General features: G+C 40.8%; 1 protein-coding gene across 6 annotated transcripts; it reads right to left on the bottom strand.

Moving 5' to 3' along the window:
- Positions 1 to 10,041: 10,041 nt before the first annotated feature.
- Positions 10,042 to 12,973, bottom strand: LOC137168620 (myosin-7-like). Of its 6 annotated transcripts, none has more exons than XR_010924305.1 (5): positions 12,770 to 12,973; positions 11,920 to 12,269; positions 10,952 to 11,071; positions 10,680 to 10,856; positions 10,042 to 10,184 (listed from the first exon to the last, which is right to left on the bottom strand). XR_010924305.1 is itself a non-coding variant. In XM_067571322.1 (5 exons), exons 2-5 carry the CDS (start codon positions 11,971 to 11,973, stop codon positions 10,125 to 10,127), a joined length of 402 nt encoding a protein of 133 aa, XP_067427423.1. In that variant the 5' UTR covers positions 11,974 to 12,269; positions 12,770 to 12,973; the 3' UTR covers positions 10,042 to 10,124. The 6 variants fall into 6 exon arrangements, 5 of the variants coding, with proteins under 5 accessions (XP_067427423.1, XP_067427424.1, XP_067427425.1 ...); XM_067571322.1 differs by having other exon boundaries at positions 10,680 to 10,847; XM_067571323.1 differs by having other exon boundaries at positions 10,680 to 10,817; positions 12,770 to 12,972.
- Between the last annotated feature and the right edge of the window lie 1,212 nt (positions 12,974 to 14,185).

Below are 14,185 nucleotides of genomic sequence, written 5' to 3'. Positions count from 1 at the left end.
TCTCACTTTAAATCTTCCTGGCAGAATGTCAGTTTGAGAGCAGTCGAGCATGAAGGTGGCAAAACTTATTCAGATTTAACTGATAAGTGCTAGCTGAATTCAGTTGAATCATTAAAGTTCAATTCTCTCCTATCCCCTCAACTGCCCCCCACACCCAGAGAAATAGTACTGCTCTTAATGATCACTTAGTATAGAGTATGTGTTGAGACAGGATGTGTACTGCACATCAACACAAATGAATTAATTGTGCGATTTCTGGGAAAAAAAAGAAAGAAACTACTTAAATGTTTTAAGAGTATTTTAAGTAAATGGTTTTGGAAAACAGTTGCCAACTCATTTCAGGTATTGCTCAAAATAAGTTTCACATGCCAAATGAACATCAGCCAGTTGCTACATTTGATACTAAAGAAGTTGTTAAAGAAGCATGATACAAGTGTCCTGGCAGATCTTGAAGGCTTATGCCCATTATGGCATGTTTGATTTGAATTCGGCTCACCAAAGAAAATATAATATATAATATATAAAAATATAGCAACATTTAACCAATATCATGAGGAGAAATAGTACTGCTCTTAATGATCACTTAGTATAGAGTATTTGTAGAGACAGGATGTGTACTGCACATCAACACAAATGAATTAATTGTGCGATTTTTGGAAGAAAAAAAAAAGAAAGAAACTACTTAAATGTTTTAAGAGTATTTCAAGTAAATTGTTTTGGAATAATATCTGCTCAAGAATACTTAAATATGACATGAAATTTCACCTGAATATCACTTAAAACAAAGATAACTCTGACAAAGAATCATTGACAATATGCATTAGTAATTAGCAACACATAAACTTTACCCACTGATCAATAGGAATTCAAACCAAGATCATAGTCGATACACTCACCTGTGTTGGGTGCCTACCAGTTCATGCAGAAGTCCAGGGCTGCCTCTTTTATAGAGGGTGGGAGTGCTTGATCAGCTGTAGTCTCACTCAGTTTGGTCATGGCCTCATCCTGTTGCTTGTTTTGTGGCAGTGATGTTTATGCAGCTTGTAAGCATTTTAATTTGTAACTAGAATTTGAAAACTACATAATGCAGCATGATGTTGTACCAATTGATTTGATTTCATCACAAATGTGAATGTGACACACAATATGGGTGTTAAAATACTGAATAAAATGTAAAATTTGACCATTGTTAAGTAGGATAATGGAAATTTATAGTAGAATGGACTACTTTGCTAAGAAGTTCAATTTAAATTATACTGAAGGCAAATACCTTCCTCACAGTTAAAGTAATTCTAATTTATTTTCAACATGCTTGCTTTCATAGGAAATGTTGACTATGAACACATTCTCTTAAAAGACAAAAAAGACAAATTGTAGAGTAGGAGAAGGACAGTTAGACATGCACACATACTTAAGTAAGACTTCAGTAAACCAAATAGGACCCAAGGGTCTGCTTAAGTAAGCATGAATATAAAATTATTTAGAGTGAAAGAAGGAGGTGCTCATTAATTTCTCACCTAGATTAACTCAGTGAGTTAAAAAACTTGTTATTATACATGTTGTTGTGTATATATGGTTTGTGTACATTTCCAATAAATGTAGCTCTTGATTTAAAGGTCATGAAAGTTGAAACATCAAAAATATTTTTTTCAATTCATGGACAGCTTTGGGGGTTGGTTTTGGAAACTCATCCAAATTCCATTGGTATTCAGTTGCAGGACACTTGCGTATTCAAGATCTTTGAAACTTCACCCCCAAATGACACTAATATAAGACAGCTTTCAACACACTTAATTAAACGCTTATATTCACCTTTAATAGAAACTATATACTAAGTCTGGGGGGAAATTATGTATAAAGCTTAATAATAAGCTTAATAATACTGACCATGGTAATGCTATATTCACCAAGACTTTCATTGTGCTCATGAAAACTTCTGTGTTCCTGTGTGTGCCAGTAATACAGAAAGAATAATCTATACCATAATATAAAGCTGTATTTGTGCACTATTTGATCTTTTAAATCTTATAAATGTAAACTTGCCAATTTCAAAATCGAAATACTTCATTAATTGCGGTTACATTACATTAATATTTTTAAAGGTCCATTTATAAATGGAGCTTAATTTTGTGAATGTGCCAAAATGTTTGTTGTCTACAGTTTCTGGATTCTGGCACATCTTGTACTCCTGTAATAAAATTAAAGATGAAGTACTATCATTAAAAGTTCAATCACCTTTTATATATCTCCCTAAATGGACATGAAAACAGTTGCCAACTCATTTCAGGTATTGCTCAAAATAAGTTTCACAGGCCAAATGAACATCAGCCAGTTGCTACATTTGATACTAAAGAAGTTATTAAAGAAGCATGATACAAGTGTCCTGGCAGATCTTGAAGGCTTATGCCCATTATGGCATGTTTGATTTGAATTTGACTCACCAAAGAAAATATAATATATAATATATAAAAATATAGCAACATTTAACCCATATCATGAAGTGAGTTAACAGTTGTAACTTCCTTCTTAACTGATTTGACTCATCTCAAAGTGGCTCTTGGGACATATACTGATTAGTTTCAGCAAATAGTGGGAGAACTTAAAATGACTAACATACGAGTATTTTCTATCACTTTTCATAGTTTCTTTGCTACTGATACTGACTCTATTCGCCCAAATCATCCCTTCAGAATGTATATTTTTATACATCTAAGAATGGATATATGTGGTGCTTTAAGTGCATATAGAAAGATAACACCTGCTTACCAGTGCAACTTTGCCTTTGTCTCTTGTTCTCTTGTATCACCTCACACAGGCTGTGAACAATGAACCATGATTAGATAATGGGATTTACTTGCAGAAATAAGTGGCCCATGAGTTGTACCTTTTGTTCTAATGATGTATGGGATTTGGGATTCTGCTATGAAAAAGAAATCCACTTTGATGTATTGGTGTTGTTATTTTGTTTTTGTTTTTCTTTTTGCTGCTTATGTGACATTGATGTGTTTATCCTGTCACCATATATTCCCTTTAGGAGGATACTCAAGCAACGCAAAAGTGATGTAAGATCCAGGCAACTTTCACCAAAAAGTCCTCAGGGCTAGCAGATGAAGGGTTGCCAAATGTCTGAATAGAGATGACTCATTCTGCTCCAGTATGCCAAGTCAAGCTTTGATGTCTTCCAGAGAATTTAGTGTAAAGACATGGAATAACTTGGCAACCTATTTTTTGCCTGTGACATCCCAATTAGAATGTTGCATGAATGCAGGGAAGGCCTGAGCCTAAGAGGAATTTGATTTGATCATTTTATTAATATGAAAAATAAATGTTCTTCATTCCAATTAGAAAATATTTTCCCATTATTTTTTTTTATCACAATCTTGATTAATCTGGATTATGAAAGTCAAAAAATGCATTAATTCATAAGATGTTTGGAACTCAAAATATATTAATAATGTAACCAGGTGCATACAGTATGATGGAAGAAAAATGTAATACAAAATTCTATGCAATAATCTACCAACAGTGGAAGAAAATTAATCAATAATTAATCTCTGCATGTGTGTCTGAACTCTGTCAATCTGATAGCTCCATGTCATTTCAGCTATACTGGAGGATGAGTGAGGAGGCTCAGGCAAGGTTTATTTCAGTTCTTGTGTGGGCATTTCTTCGTCACCCTATACATTCACATTACAAAACTGCAGCAGCATTAACAGCCCAACCACCCTTCCCAGCACCTTACACAGCCATCCCTTATATACTTTTCACTAACTGAGACCACACCGAGAACATTAGATTTCCATAGTTTAATTGAGATAATGAAAGAGAGCTGATATGTTGATGGATGGGTTGGAGAACCTGATGAAGGATTAGGGATGGAGGGATGAAGTGATGGGGAGAGGAAGGGGGTGAGGTGTGAGAGTTGAGGAACATAGAATGGAGGGTTGAGGGACGATGATGGATGTATGGTATGTCGACTGGACGACGACTGCCGACAGTAGGGAGGTAGGAGGGAACAGGGGGGAGAGGTTGAGACTCTGAGTGGGGGAACTGTCTCTCCAGTCCTTCACCTGGATAGAGCCCCCTGTTCCTGTGTTAAAACAGAGGAGAAAGGATGGTTGATGAAAAGAGATGGGTTAGGGTGGGAGGGACTTTCAACTGAGACAAGGGGAGAAGAACGGATGGGGTGTGCCTAAATACTTTGTAGTGCGGAAGTGGGATGTGTACTCAGCGTGGTCTCTGTTCCCGAACCTTGTTTATAAATCTATAAACTTCATTTCATTAACTGAAACTACACCGAGAACATTAGATTTCCATAGTTTAATTGAGATAATGAAAGAGAGCTTATATGTTGATGGATGGGTTGGAGAACCTGATGAAGGATTAGGGATGGAGGGATGAATAGATGGGGAGAGGAAAGGGGTGAGGTGTGAGAGTTGAGGAACATAGAATGGAGGGTTGAGGGACGATGATGGATGTATGGTATGTCGACTGGACGACGACTGCCGAAGGTAGGGAGGTAGGAGGGAACAGGGGGGAGAGGTTGAGACTATGAGTGGGGGAACTGTCTCTCCAGTCCATCGCCTGGATACAGCCCCCAAAAAGAACTTCATGCGGAGATGTGTTCAAGAATGTGGCTGGAGTAGTGGTTCTGGAGAAATCGCCAACTTGTGCAAAACTTGCAGGTTGGGCGGTGGAGAGCAGGTCTTGTGGATATGCGTGGTGGGCTAGCCTCTGGTTTATGTAGGTTTGAATTGTTCTGAAGGCTCGAATAAGAATTTACATGAAGAGAAAAGTGGGGCAAGAGAAGCCAAGCTGGTTGGTTTGCTTGCTTAAGGTTAAATATGAGGGTGTCTGGGAGTGGCGTCCTTGTCTCCGAAGAATGAATGGGAATATCAGACGTCGTTGCATGCTGTAGAACGTCTGTAGAGACATGGATTCTACAACTTTGTCAGGGTAGGGAGGCAGGTGGCCTGTACGGGGAATTCTGGCATAGCAGGCCAGGATGATGATGATGATGATGATGAAGTCGGGGGCAAGCACTTCGGCTTAAGGCTGGGTTCGGCCTTACTGACCTTGTTTATAATGGTGAGCAACGATATAGCGTGGGAACGAGGATGACTAAGACCTCTCTTGCCCCCAAAGAAGGGCTTCGATGATGACTTGACATGGTTCATCGAGCAGGGTGAGGGGGGGGGCAGTTGAAGTGGCCAACTGGAGGTGAACCACCTAAAACTGCTGTAACCCCGGAAACAGAGAGAGACACTGAGTCAGTGCAGCTGTATGTTGCGAGAACAGGCAATGTGGTTGTCTCCGGAAGAGTCGAGTGTCAGGATTTGGTAGAAACTATGGGACAATCACGTACGAAAAATGGATGGTCTGGCGGTTGAGATGGTTCTTTGGAGTTAATGGCAATTAGTGCTTTAGGATATAGTGGTGTCATGGGCCGTGCTTGGTGGGGTTCTGAGGGCCACTGCACCTAACATAGGCACCACTGAAGGAGGGATACTGTACGTGGGTATTGGCAGGCGTGATGCACCTGGATGGGTACGATGGCTGTCGGAAGCGAGAGAAGTGCACGGCCTGCAATGAGCTTTAGCTGTCAAGACTTTAGTACCCTGTGATGGGGCTTGAGACTGTCAGGACCTGCAAAGCCTGCTGCATGAAGGGAGTCGAAGAAAGGGGGAAAAAGGGGGAGATGGTTGGGTGTGGGGGCTGAGTGCGAACTGTGGGATAACCGTTTACGGGAAAACTGATGGTCTGGATGGCTCTTTGGAGTTAACCAAATGGAGTGGGTCAGAAGAAGGAAGCTCTGTGGCCCGCTGATGTCATGAACTAGTGGTGAGGGAATAGAAGCTGACTGGAGCACTGAATTGATGATGAATGGTTGTATTGAAGATGATTCGTTGTGTTGAAGCATTTTATATAGTCGATTGACGGCAATGAAAGAGTGAGGGCGCACCCTCCATGATGCCTTGCGATTCAGATGAAGGTAGAATGGATGAAAAGAAAATGGACGGATTTGAGTGAGCCATGTCGGCTGTGGCTAGAAAGCGAAGAACGAAAAGATGCTGTTTTATGGATAATATGGGAGGAATGAAGCCGAAGTGATATAGGAGGAAAAGATAGAAAGTCTGGAGGGAGGCACGGGGGATGAAGGGGTGAGGGTTGGAGGGATGAAGGGTGGGGAACTCAATTCAATTCTATAATATAGCACCGAATGACGACGAGGTCGTCACGTGGCACTTTAACGCAAAGCAGGTCTAGACCATTCTCTTTAATTAACGGAGACCCAACAATTCCCCCATGAGCAAGCACTTGGCGACGGCGGTGAGGAAAAACTCCCCTTTAACGGGAAGAAACCTCAAGCAGAACCTGGCTCTAGGTGGGCGGCCATCTGCTTTGACCGCTTGGGTTAGAAAAAAACAAACAAACAAACAAACAAAAAAAACAAGGGGGGGGGGGGGGGGGGGGGGGTGAAGGAGGTAAGGATGAAAATGAAAGGGTGAGGGTAAAAGTAGGGTGGAAGAGGAGGAAGGATAGAGTTAGAGGGATTAGGGGAGGGGGAAGGGATGGAGGGGGAAGGGAGAGGGTCGGGGGGCGTGAGGATGAGGGGGTAAGGGTCGAGTTCGTGGGATGCGGGATGAAGGGATGAGGGTCGCGGGATGAAGGGAATACTTACCACGCATGAGGAATGGGGGGGGGGGGGGGGGGGATGTTTATTGGGTGAGTGGTGGAAGAGCAGGTGTGGAAAAGGAGGAAGGATAGACTTAGAGGGATGAGGGGAGGGGGAAGGGATAGGGTCGGGGGTGTGAGGATGAGGGGGTGAGGGTCGAGGTCGTGGGATGGGGGAAGAAGGAAATATTTAGCATACTGGTCGAGAGAGAAAGGGAGGAAAAGAAGAGAGAGAAAGGGAGGAAAGGAAGGGAAAGGAGAGAGAGATGATAGTGGTGGGGGTTGAAGGATGAAGGGTCGAGGGATGAAGGATGAGGGGATGCATGTATGGCTGTGGGCATGAGGTCGCTCAACCTGGCCCTCGGCAAATGTGGGAGCCGTCCGCTGCTCCGCTGTAGTGGGCGGTGTGGTGCCGTGGGTGTGCCCTGTATAAGAGACGTTGGGCAGGGAACCCGGAGGTGAGCAGCTGGATACATCGGTGATGAGCTGGAGGCTGTGTGGAGCGGGAAAAGCACGGCTTTTGAGACGAGGAGGTGGCGTCTGAGTCGGGTAGAATGCGTGTATGATACGCTGGGGATGATCGATGGTCCGTTGTTTGGAGAGAAGAGGATGAGAGTTCCTGAAGAGAAGTAGAAGCGTTAACGAAGAAACATGAAAACAGAAAAGTGAGTTAGTATGAACCATGGAGTTACACGAGCACTTAATAAATAAGCAGGAAAATGGGATGAAGGGTTAATTCGGAAAATAAAATTTAAAAAAAGGGGGGGGGGGAAGAAAGTGGAGTGTGCCCTGGCCAGGGCTGGAGAGTCAGGGCTCCGTTGCACCGGGAAGCGTGGTGATGTCATCGGTGTGCGGCGTGCGTCGGGTTAGCGTTAGGCGGTGAACCCGGAAGAGCGGGACGATTTGAGCTGCCGGCAGGAGAGGTGAGGAAAAAGTTTCCGTAGAGTTGGAAAAGTTTGGCAACGCTATTGTTTCGCTGGAACAGTGTGTTTGTCCATCTGAGAGCACTCTGTAGGTGAGTGAGCGTCCGGTTGAAGATGTTGCTTGAAGGAAAACGAGCCGCGTCGGAATCGGCTATAGCGTGGGTGTGTATGGGTCCCAGGTGATCAGCAGTGTGGCATCTGAGGGAGTAGCTTTTCCTCCGAGGAGCAGCGGTGTAAACAGCCTCTGCGTGGATGTGGTGGTGAAGGAGGTATCTTGTTGGTACTGCTGGATCGAGTCGTGGATGGTACTGCCGGGGAACGTGGTCCAAGGAACACGGGCGAGGGGTAGGCGTTTGCGATGCAACCCTGTCACGGGTCACTTGCAACTGAGACGAGGGGAGAAGAACAGATGGGGTGTGCCTAAATACTTTGTAGTGCGGAAGTGGGATGTGTACTCGGCGTGGTCTCTGTTCCCGAACCTTGTTTCTAAATCTATAAACTTCATTCACAGGTAGTTGACACAGGTAATTCGCACTAATTGTGTGGACTTATCCACTAGGGGTGTGCCCGAATACAAATACGTTATTTGGCAAAGCACAAATAATGGGTTTTTTACGAACATTTATTTCATACAAATATTTTAAAATGTAGGCTATTTGTTTTCGGGAAGAAAAAAAAACATGTGAAATACCATCACACAGGTCGGTTACCTCGCTGTCTCAGTCTCTCTCCTGTGCTTCACTGTTAGACCTATCAGCAGGTCTCAAAGAGGGGAGTCACATCCACCTGCTGCATGATGCACATTTCCTTATTTGGACGTCACTCCTGGAGTTGGGGGGGGGGGGGGGGGGGGGGTTCCTCAGAGATAAAGCTGAGTCACTGACACAAACGAAGGGACTCTCAATAACCTGTTGTCCCCCTTCTCCTTTCCACAAAGTTAGGATGTAAAAAATAAGCAATAAATGAAAAGTGCATAGCAAGAATCGCCTTTGAAGTTCTTCTCTACATGTTACACACTGTGCTGTCGCTGTATTATGGAATTATAAATAAGTAGAGGTCTGTCTGTATGATAGCAATGCAATTGGCTTAGCTCAGTAGTCAGTGCAGTCATCTATGAAGTGGGAGACCCGAGTTTGAGACCCCGTGTGGGACTTCCTTTATAAGATAGTTTATTCATAAATACCTATTTTAACACTTTAATATACTAAAATTAAAAGCGTAATAAAAACAAAAACTGGATTTTTACACCTATTTCCACTTTTATTTGAATACAAATACATATTACAAATACATATATCTTTGCCGCCTCAACAAACATAGATACAAATACAAATGCTGAGCTCTCTGCACATCCCTACTTTACACAATTAGGCCAAATATACTGTATATATTCACAATTTATAAATTTTAAATTGTATTTATTATCAACCTGAACCACAGCTGACCTGATCATGGAGCCGAATGATCATAACAGGGTGTCTCAAGGACTGCAGCAATACCAGTGTCTGCTTCACCCTTTCATTTTTACTTGGCGGTCTTAGCTTCACACTATCTTTTCTTGACACTTTCTCAAACCTAAATGTCTGTTACAGGGAGATAAGTTTTCAAAAGCAATACCGATTTAACAAAAGCTAGATTCATTCTAAACTTAACTCTATAAAAACCTCTCAAGGTTTTTGTTCTTGCACTAGTCTCAAGTTTACACTTGTATGCTCAGTACACCCCCTCTCATGTCTGTCTCCATCTTGCTAGTTGGCCAATACACCTGGGAAATACTGAGCTTACAAACAATTTTGAGATTCTGGTACTTCTGGTATTTCGATTTTTTGCAGCTTTATATGTTTACTTTACATCAGTTCAGACTACAGCTTTTTAGCTCGACTGGAAGTAGTGAATGTTTTTTTTTTGTGAAATTTTAAATGTTGCAACACACTGACCATTTAGATGGGCAGTGGATTTGAGTGGTTTGAGCAGTCTCTGTGGATATTTTTATACTTTACTGTGCCACAAAAACTTGAAATCACTGGTATCCAATCTATGAATTCAAACTGACCATAGCTACTGTCTCTTGTGAGGGAACAAAACACATTACAGCTACCTCTCAATCCCACTCGGAGTGAGTTTACTCAAAAGATATATTTGGTGATATTTGGTGGAGTATGCCTTTAAGTAAAATCTTGAATGCAAGACAAAATGTATTTTTACAGTATACTGCTTAGTTACTTTAAGCATCTGAATACTTCCTCAGTCACTGCTGACAAGGAGTTCTGTTCAGTCATATAGTATCTCTCATAGAATAACTTGATTCCACATAGTCAAAGGGTGACCAGTGAATGATTCTGATACTGTACTACAAGACCTTACAACATGGCTAACTGCTCTACTTAGTTGCATCACTGTCTAGGAGTAACTGTTTCAAACAAAAAAAAGACAGAATTCAGGATAGTAATGACAATTATCATCTTTATTGAAATGTTAAAAAGCCCTCAACCAAATGTTCATATTTTATGAACTTTGTTAAAAGGCCTAAAGTTGATGATGAGTCTTACTCAGCAAAATCAGCCAAAGTGAATGTTGCTGCTCCTCCTGTGAAGGATGAAGGGAGTAATATTCAGTTACAAAACAAATTATATCATTATTGATTAAACTGTAGATTATTGGTCACAACAATTTATTTGACACACAGCCTCCTCAGCCTGTCTCTTGTAAGCCTTGACTTTGAGCCACCAGATCCTGAAGTCTGTGCATATTCTTCTTGCCCTCCTCAGTCTACACAGATAAAGGCTTATAAGTGATGAAGAACAGAGAATTAAGAGATATTAAGGTTGTTTTTATTAAAATAGGACATACCCGGTAGGTCAGCTCCTTCACTTTTCATTCATATTCGCATCTGCTTGGCCTCAACTTGAGCTTCTAGGTCACGCACGTGAAAAGTGATGATAAATGATACATCAGTATTATATACACAGTCAGTTAGACAGATCACAGTCAATCGAAATAAACATAGAATTAATTTCACACATTAAAAGTGCGATGCACATCCAGACAATAATCTTTTGTGAGCATTCATACAGTGCATACCCTTGACTCCAGTTTCTGGAGCTGCTTCTTGCCACCCTTCATGGCGAGGTTCTTAGCCTCATCCAGACGGTGCTGCAGGTTCTTCTTCATCCTCTCCAGGTTAGCACTGGTGTCCTGCTCCGTCTTCAGCTCCTCGGCCATCATGATGAGAAAATGATGAGAAGTTTTCTAATTCAACTTTAAGTTATAACGAGCTTATTATATTATCAGTCTATGGCTGTATACAAAATGTAATTATTCATAAAATTGAAGAGTTAGAGGTGTAAACTCACATCAGTGATAGCCTTTTTGGCTTTCTCCTCAGCATTTCTTGCTTCCTGAATAGCATCGTCCACTTCACCCTGAACAAGGTCAGACTCCAGCTTCTTCTTCTTGTTCAGCAGACTGGTGTTCTGAATATTAAAAAAGTCACTTTTAATTTGATATTTGTTATGTATAACAAAGCTGGTATGTATACTCTTTTCATTCTGTATAAAGACCATAGACAACTGTGCTGACTACTAAGCTAAACTGAGTGCATTGCCAATATGCAGCCAGACCTCTACTTTTTTATACACCTGTGAGAGAAAAAAAGGCTTATTTGTGAAGGAGAGATGTTCAAAATTCAATTAATGGAAATGTTCTACTCATAAGCTATGTCTTTTCATAAGAATGTGCTAATCAAAGCCTTGATGTGATGATTTAATCAACAGGGCCTCACTCTGGCCTGCAAGGTCTTTTACAAGGGAAGTTTTATATTCACGGCACCAGGCTGGGAGGTAAGGTGGTAACCTTGGATGGGTAACAACAGCTGTCCACATTATTTTCCAATTAGAGTTCATTCTGACACCAAGTGTCCTTGTGTCTCCCCTCCCTGGTGGTGTGACCTGAGCAACTCTATAAGAAGTGATTGTTTTCCTGTTTGTGCTAAGTTTTTGGTGTGATTGTATCCATGTATACACTGTGCCAAAGGCTTCTCTGATATCAGATATTTGTTTTCAATAAACTTTATATATTCAAGTAAGCATCAACTGCAGCCTGTGGAGTCTCTTCAAAGTATTGTTCGACAATTATTCAACAAATACAAGATTTTCCACATAAACACCCATAACACGGAGACATCATAGCATGTAGAGGAAAACTTCAAAGGTGATTCTTGCTTTGGACTTTTCATTTGGACTTTGTGGAAAGGAAAAGTGGAACAACAGGTTATTGAGAGTCCCTTGTAAGCACTATGTTTGTGTCAGTAGCTCAGCTTTACCTCAGGGGAACACCCCCAACTCCATGAGTGATGTCCAATGGTGAGGTTGACCATGACACCTGGTTAACCTCCTTCTTGGTGATCCTTCCTTGAATGATGTTCACAAGGTGAGAAGAATACTGAAAGGTTACTGAGTCCAGCTGCTGATGTTGTTAAACCTCTTGGAATCTCCTCACCAAGTGCTTATGTCACTCAGCTTGATTCTGCTTTTAGTGTCATGGAAGATGGAGAGGAGTTATTTGCAGTGTTTCTCAGCCTCATCCAAAGCAATGGGGAGAAACCCTGAGCATACTTGAACAGGTGTCACAGCCTCCTCACAAGGGAAATTTCCAAAAGGGGGGGGGCCTCAGCTGAAAATTCCAACAACCAGTTACTCAGACAGTTCCGTAGGGGCTTTTGGGATCAGAGCATCATCATAGGTCTGCATTTACAAAATGAGCAATCTACCATTATTTCCTGAATTCCTCTACATGTTGAGAACTGAGGAAAATTGCCGCTCAGTAAAGCTAGACAGAATGCAAAAGCGTTTACAAAAGCTACAAAAGCTACTGCACATGCTCATTACATTTTTGATACGCCCTCCTGTAGTTGTGAGCCTCTCCCATCACCCAACACAAAGCAAAATGAGGCATCAAAGCTTGAAAAGAAAGTGAATGAGCTAACTAAACAAGTTGGAGAGTTAAGCCAAAAATCACAGAACCCCACTCATGATAGTAAGCCTCCCCCAGTGCCGAAACCAAAACAAGATGAAACCTTTAAGATTGAAAATAAGATAGCTGAGCTATCAAAACAAGTTGAAAAGCTAGCCCAGAATCAAAAAGAGAGTGAGAGTATCTAAATGAAAGACTACCTTGTGATCAGCAACAATAGCAAGAAGAGTCCTCTCAGGGTCCCTAGAATGCCAAGGTTGAGGTTCTGCTTTAAGTTCGGAGAGGTAACTCATATTACAGCTAATATTTCAAACAAAAAAACCCCACACTAGTTAGCAGTAAAAATGCAGAGCAGGGCCATCTCCATGTCTATCCTCGTGGTGGCACTTTAATGGAGACTGTAAAAATGAGAGTGTCAAATATATGGGTGGAGGGACATAGAGCCAGACTGGGACAGAACCATGACCATGAGATATATTATTAACACAAAGTTGTATTACAATACAAATATCTACCTATATTACATAGGTAACAAACACAGTATAAACCCATCTAACTATTTATAGATATTGGATTTAATTGCATAAACAGTCTAATGATGTATACCAAAATACACCAAGTACAGTGTCAAATTAATTCTACTTAAAATATGTAAAATGTTATTACATTACACTTATTAGATATCATTTATATTACATTTACATCCACGTTGTCCATATGTAACTTAAATCCTTCATTCTGATACAACTTAACTTATAACTTTTAACTCGATCTTCAAAATTAATATAATTATACACCAGGTTGAAAATTACTGCCAGTAACAGATGACAATATTATTAGGTTGACATAATTTGGATCTTGATTGTGCTCATGAATACTGAGTAAACCAGTTATGTCCACAGTGTAACCAGGAGTAAATTGCAAAAGTGTACTGTGTTGTTTGTGGGTTTTTTATTCCAATAAATTTAGAGGTTGAAATCATTTCAAATTGACACAGTTTATGATACGCATGATAGGCACTTGTGTCCCGTTCATCTTGACATCAAAGCCAGTAATCAGTTTCAAACTTGGAGAAGCACTGAAATGTCACTTGTGTATAGTTGCAGCAGAACATAAATCTCAGATATCTGAAATAAAACTCAGACGGATGGTCTTTCCATGAAGGCTGAATAGATATTATATGTCTCCTGAGAATAGATTTTAAAAAGGATTGCCAACTCAGATAATTTAACACCAGAAATAAGTTCCTCACAAACGTCATTGATGTTTTGCTGTGAGGAATAAAAAAGATGCAGTTTTTAAGTGAAAGGGGTTGATATTTTGACAGTTCAAGTTCAAATGATGCCTTAAAGAAAAAGACTGGGATCATCTCCAGAATCAACTTTTATTTCCAAGTTTTGCACAGATGTAACTTATTATTTGCCATCTTATGAGCAGATCACGAGGTATTACCACGGTCAAAAATAAGTTCAGTTAAGGGAGGGAGCAGTGATTCATATTTGGCATAGAGAGATGGATATATTTTTAGACACGTTTAGATATGCTGTTAACACTATTTCTCAAGTTAAAAGATATTTATCTTATATCTCTTATTTCTCAAATGTATTTTAAATTAA

Source organism: Thunnus thynnus, chromosome 17 (assembly GCF_963924715.1).
Source record: "Thunnus thynnus chromosome 17, fThuThy2.1, whole genome shotgun sequence".
In the NCBI taxonomy this organism is placed as follows: domain Eukaryota; kingdom Metazoa; phylum Chordata; class Actinopteri; order Scombriformes; family Scombridae; genus Thunnus; species Thunnus thynnus.
The sequence above is the reverse complement of the archived record's forward strand: the minus strand, read 5'-3'. Positions and strand labels throughout refer to the sequence as shown.

Excerpts from the sequence above, each read along its gene's own strand:
- LOC137168620 (XM_067571322.1), bottom strand. The coding sequence starts at position 11,973 with ATGGTCAACCTCACCATTGGACATCACTCATGGAGTTGGGGGTGTTCC. Across the intron at positions 10,848-10,951 it reads CCAAAAAGGCTATCACTGAT|AAAACTTCTCATCATTTTCT; the intron begins GTGAGTTTACAC and ends AAGTTGAATTAG. Across the intron at positions 10,185-10,679 it reads TCCAGAAACTGGAGTCAAGG|GAGGAGCAGCAACATTCACT; the intron begins GTATGCACTGTA and ends CATCCTTCACAG.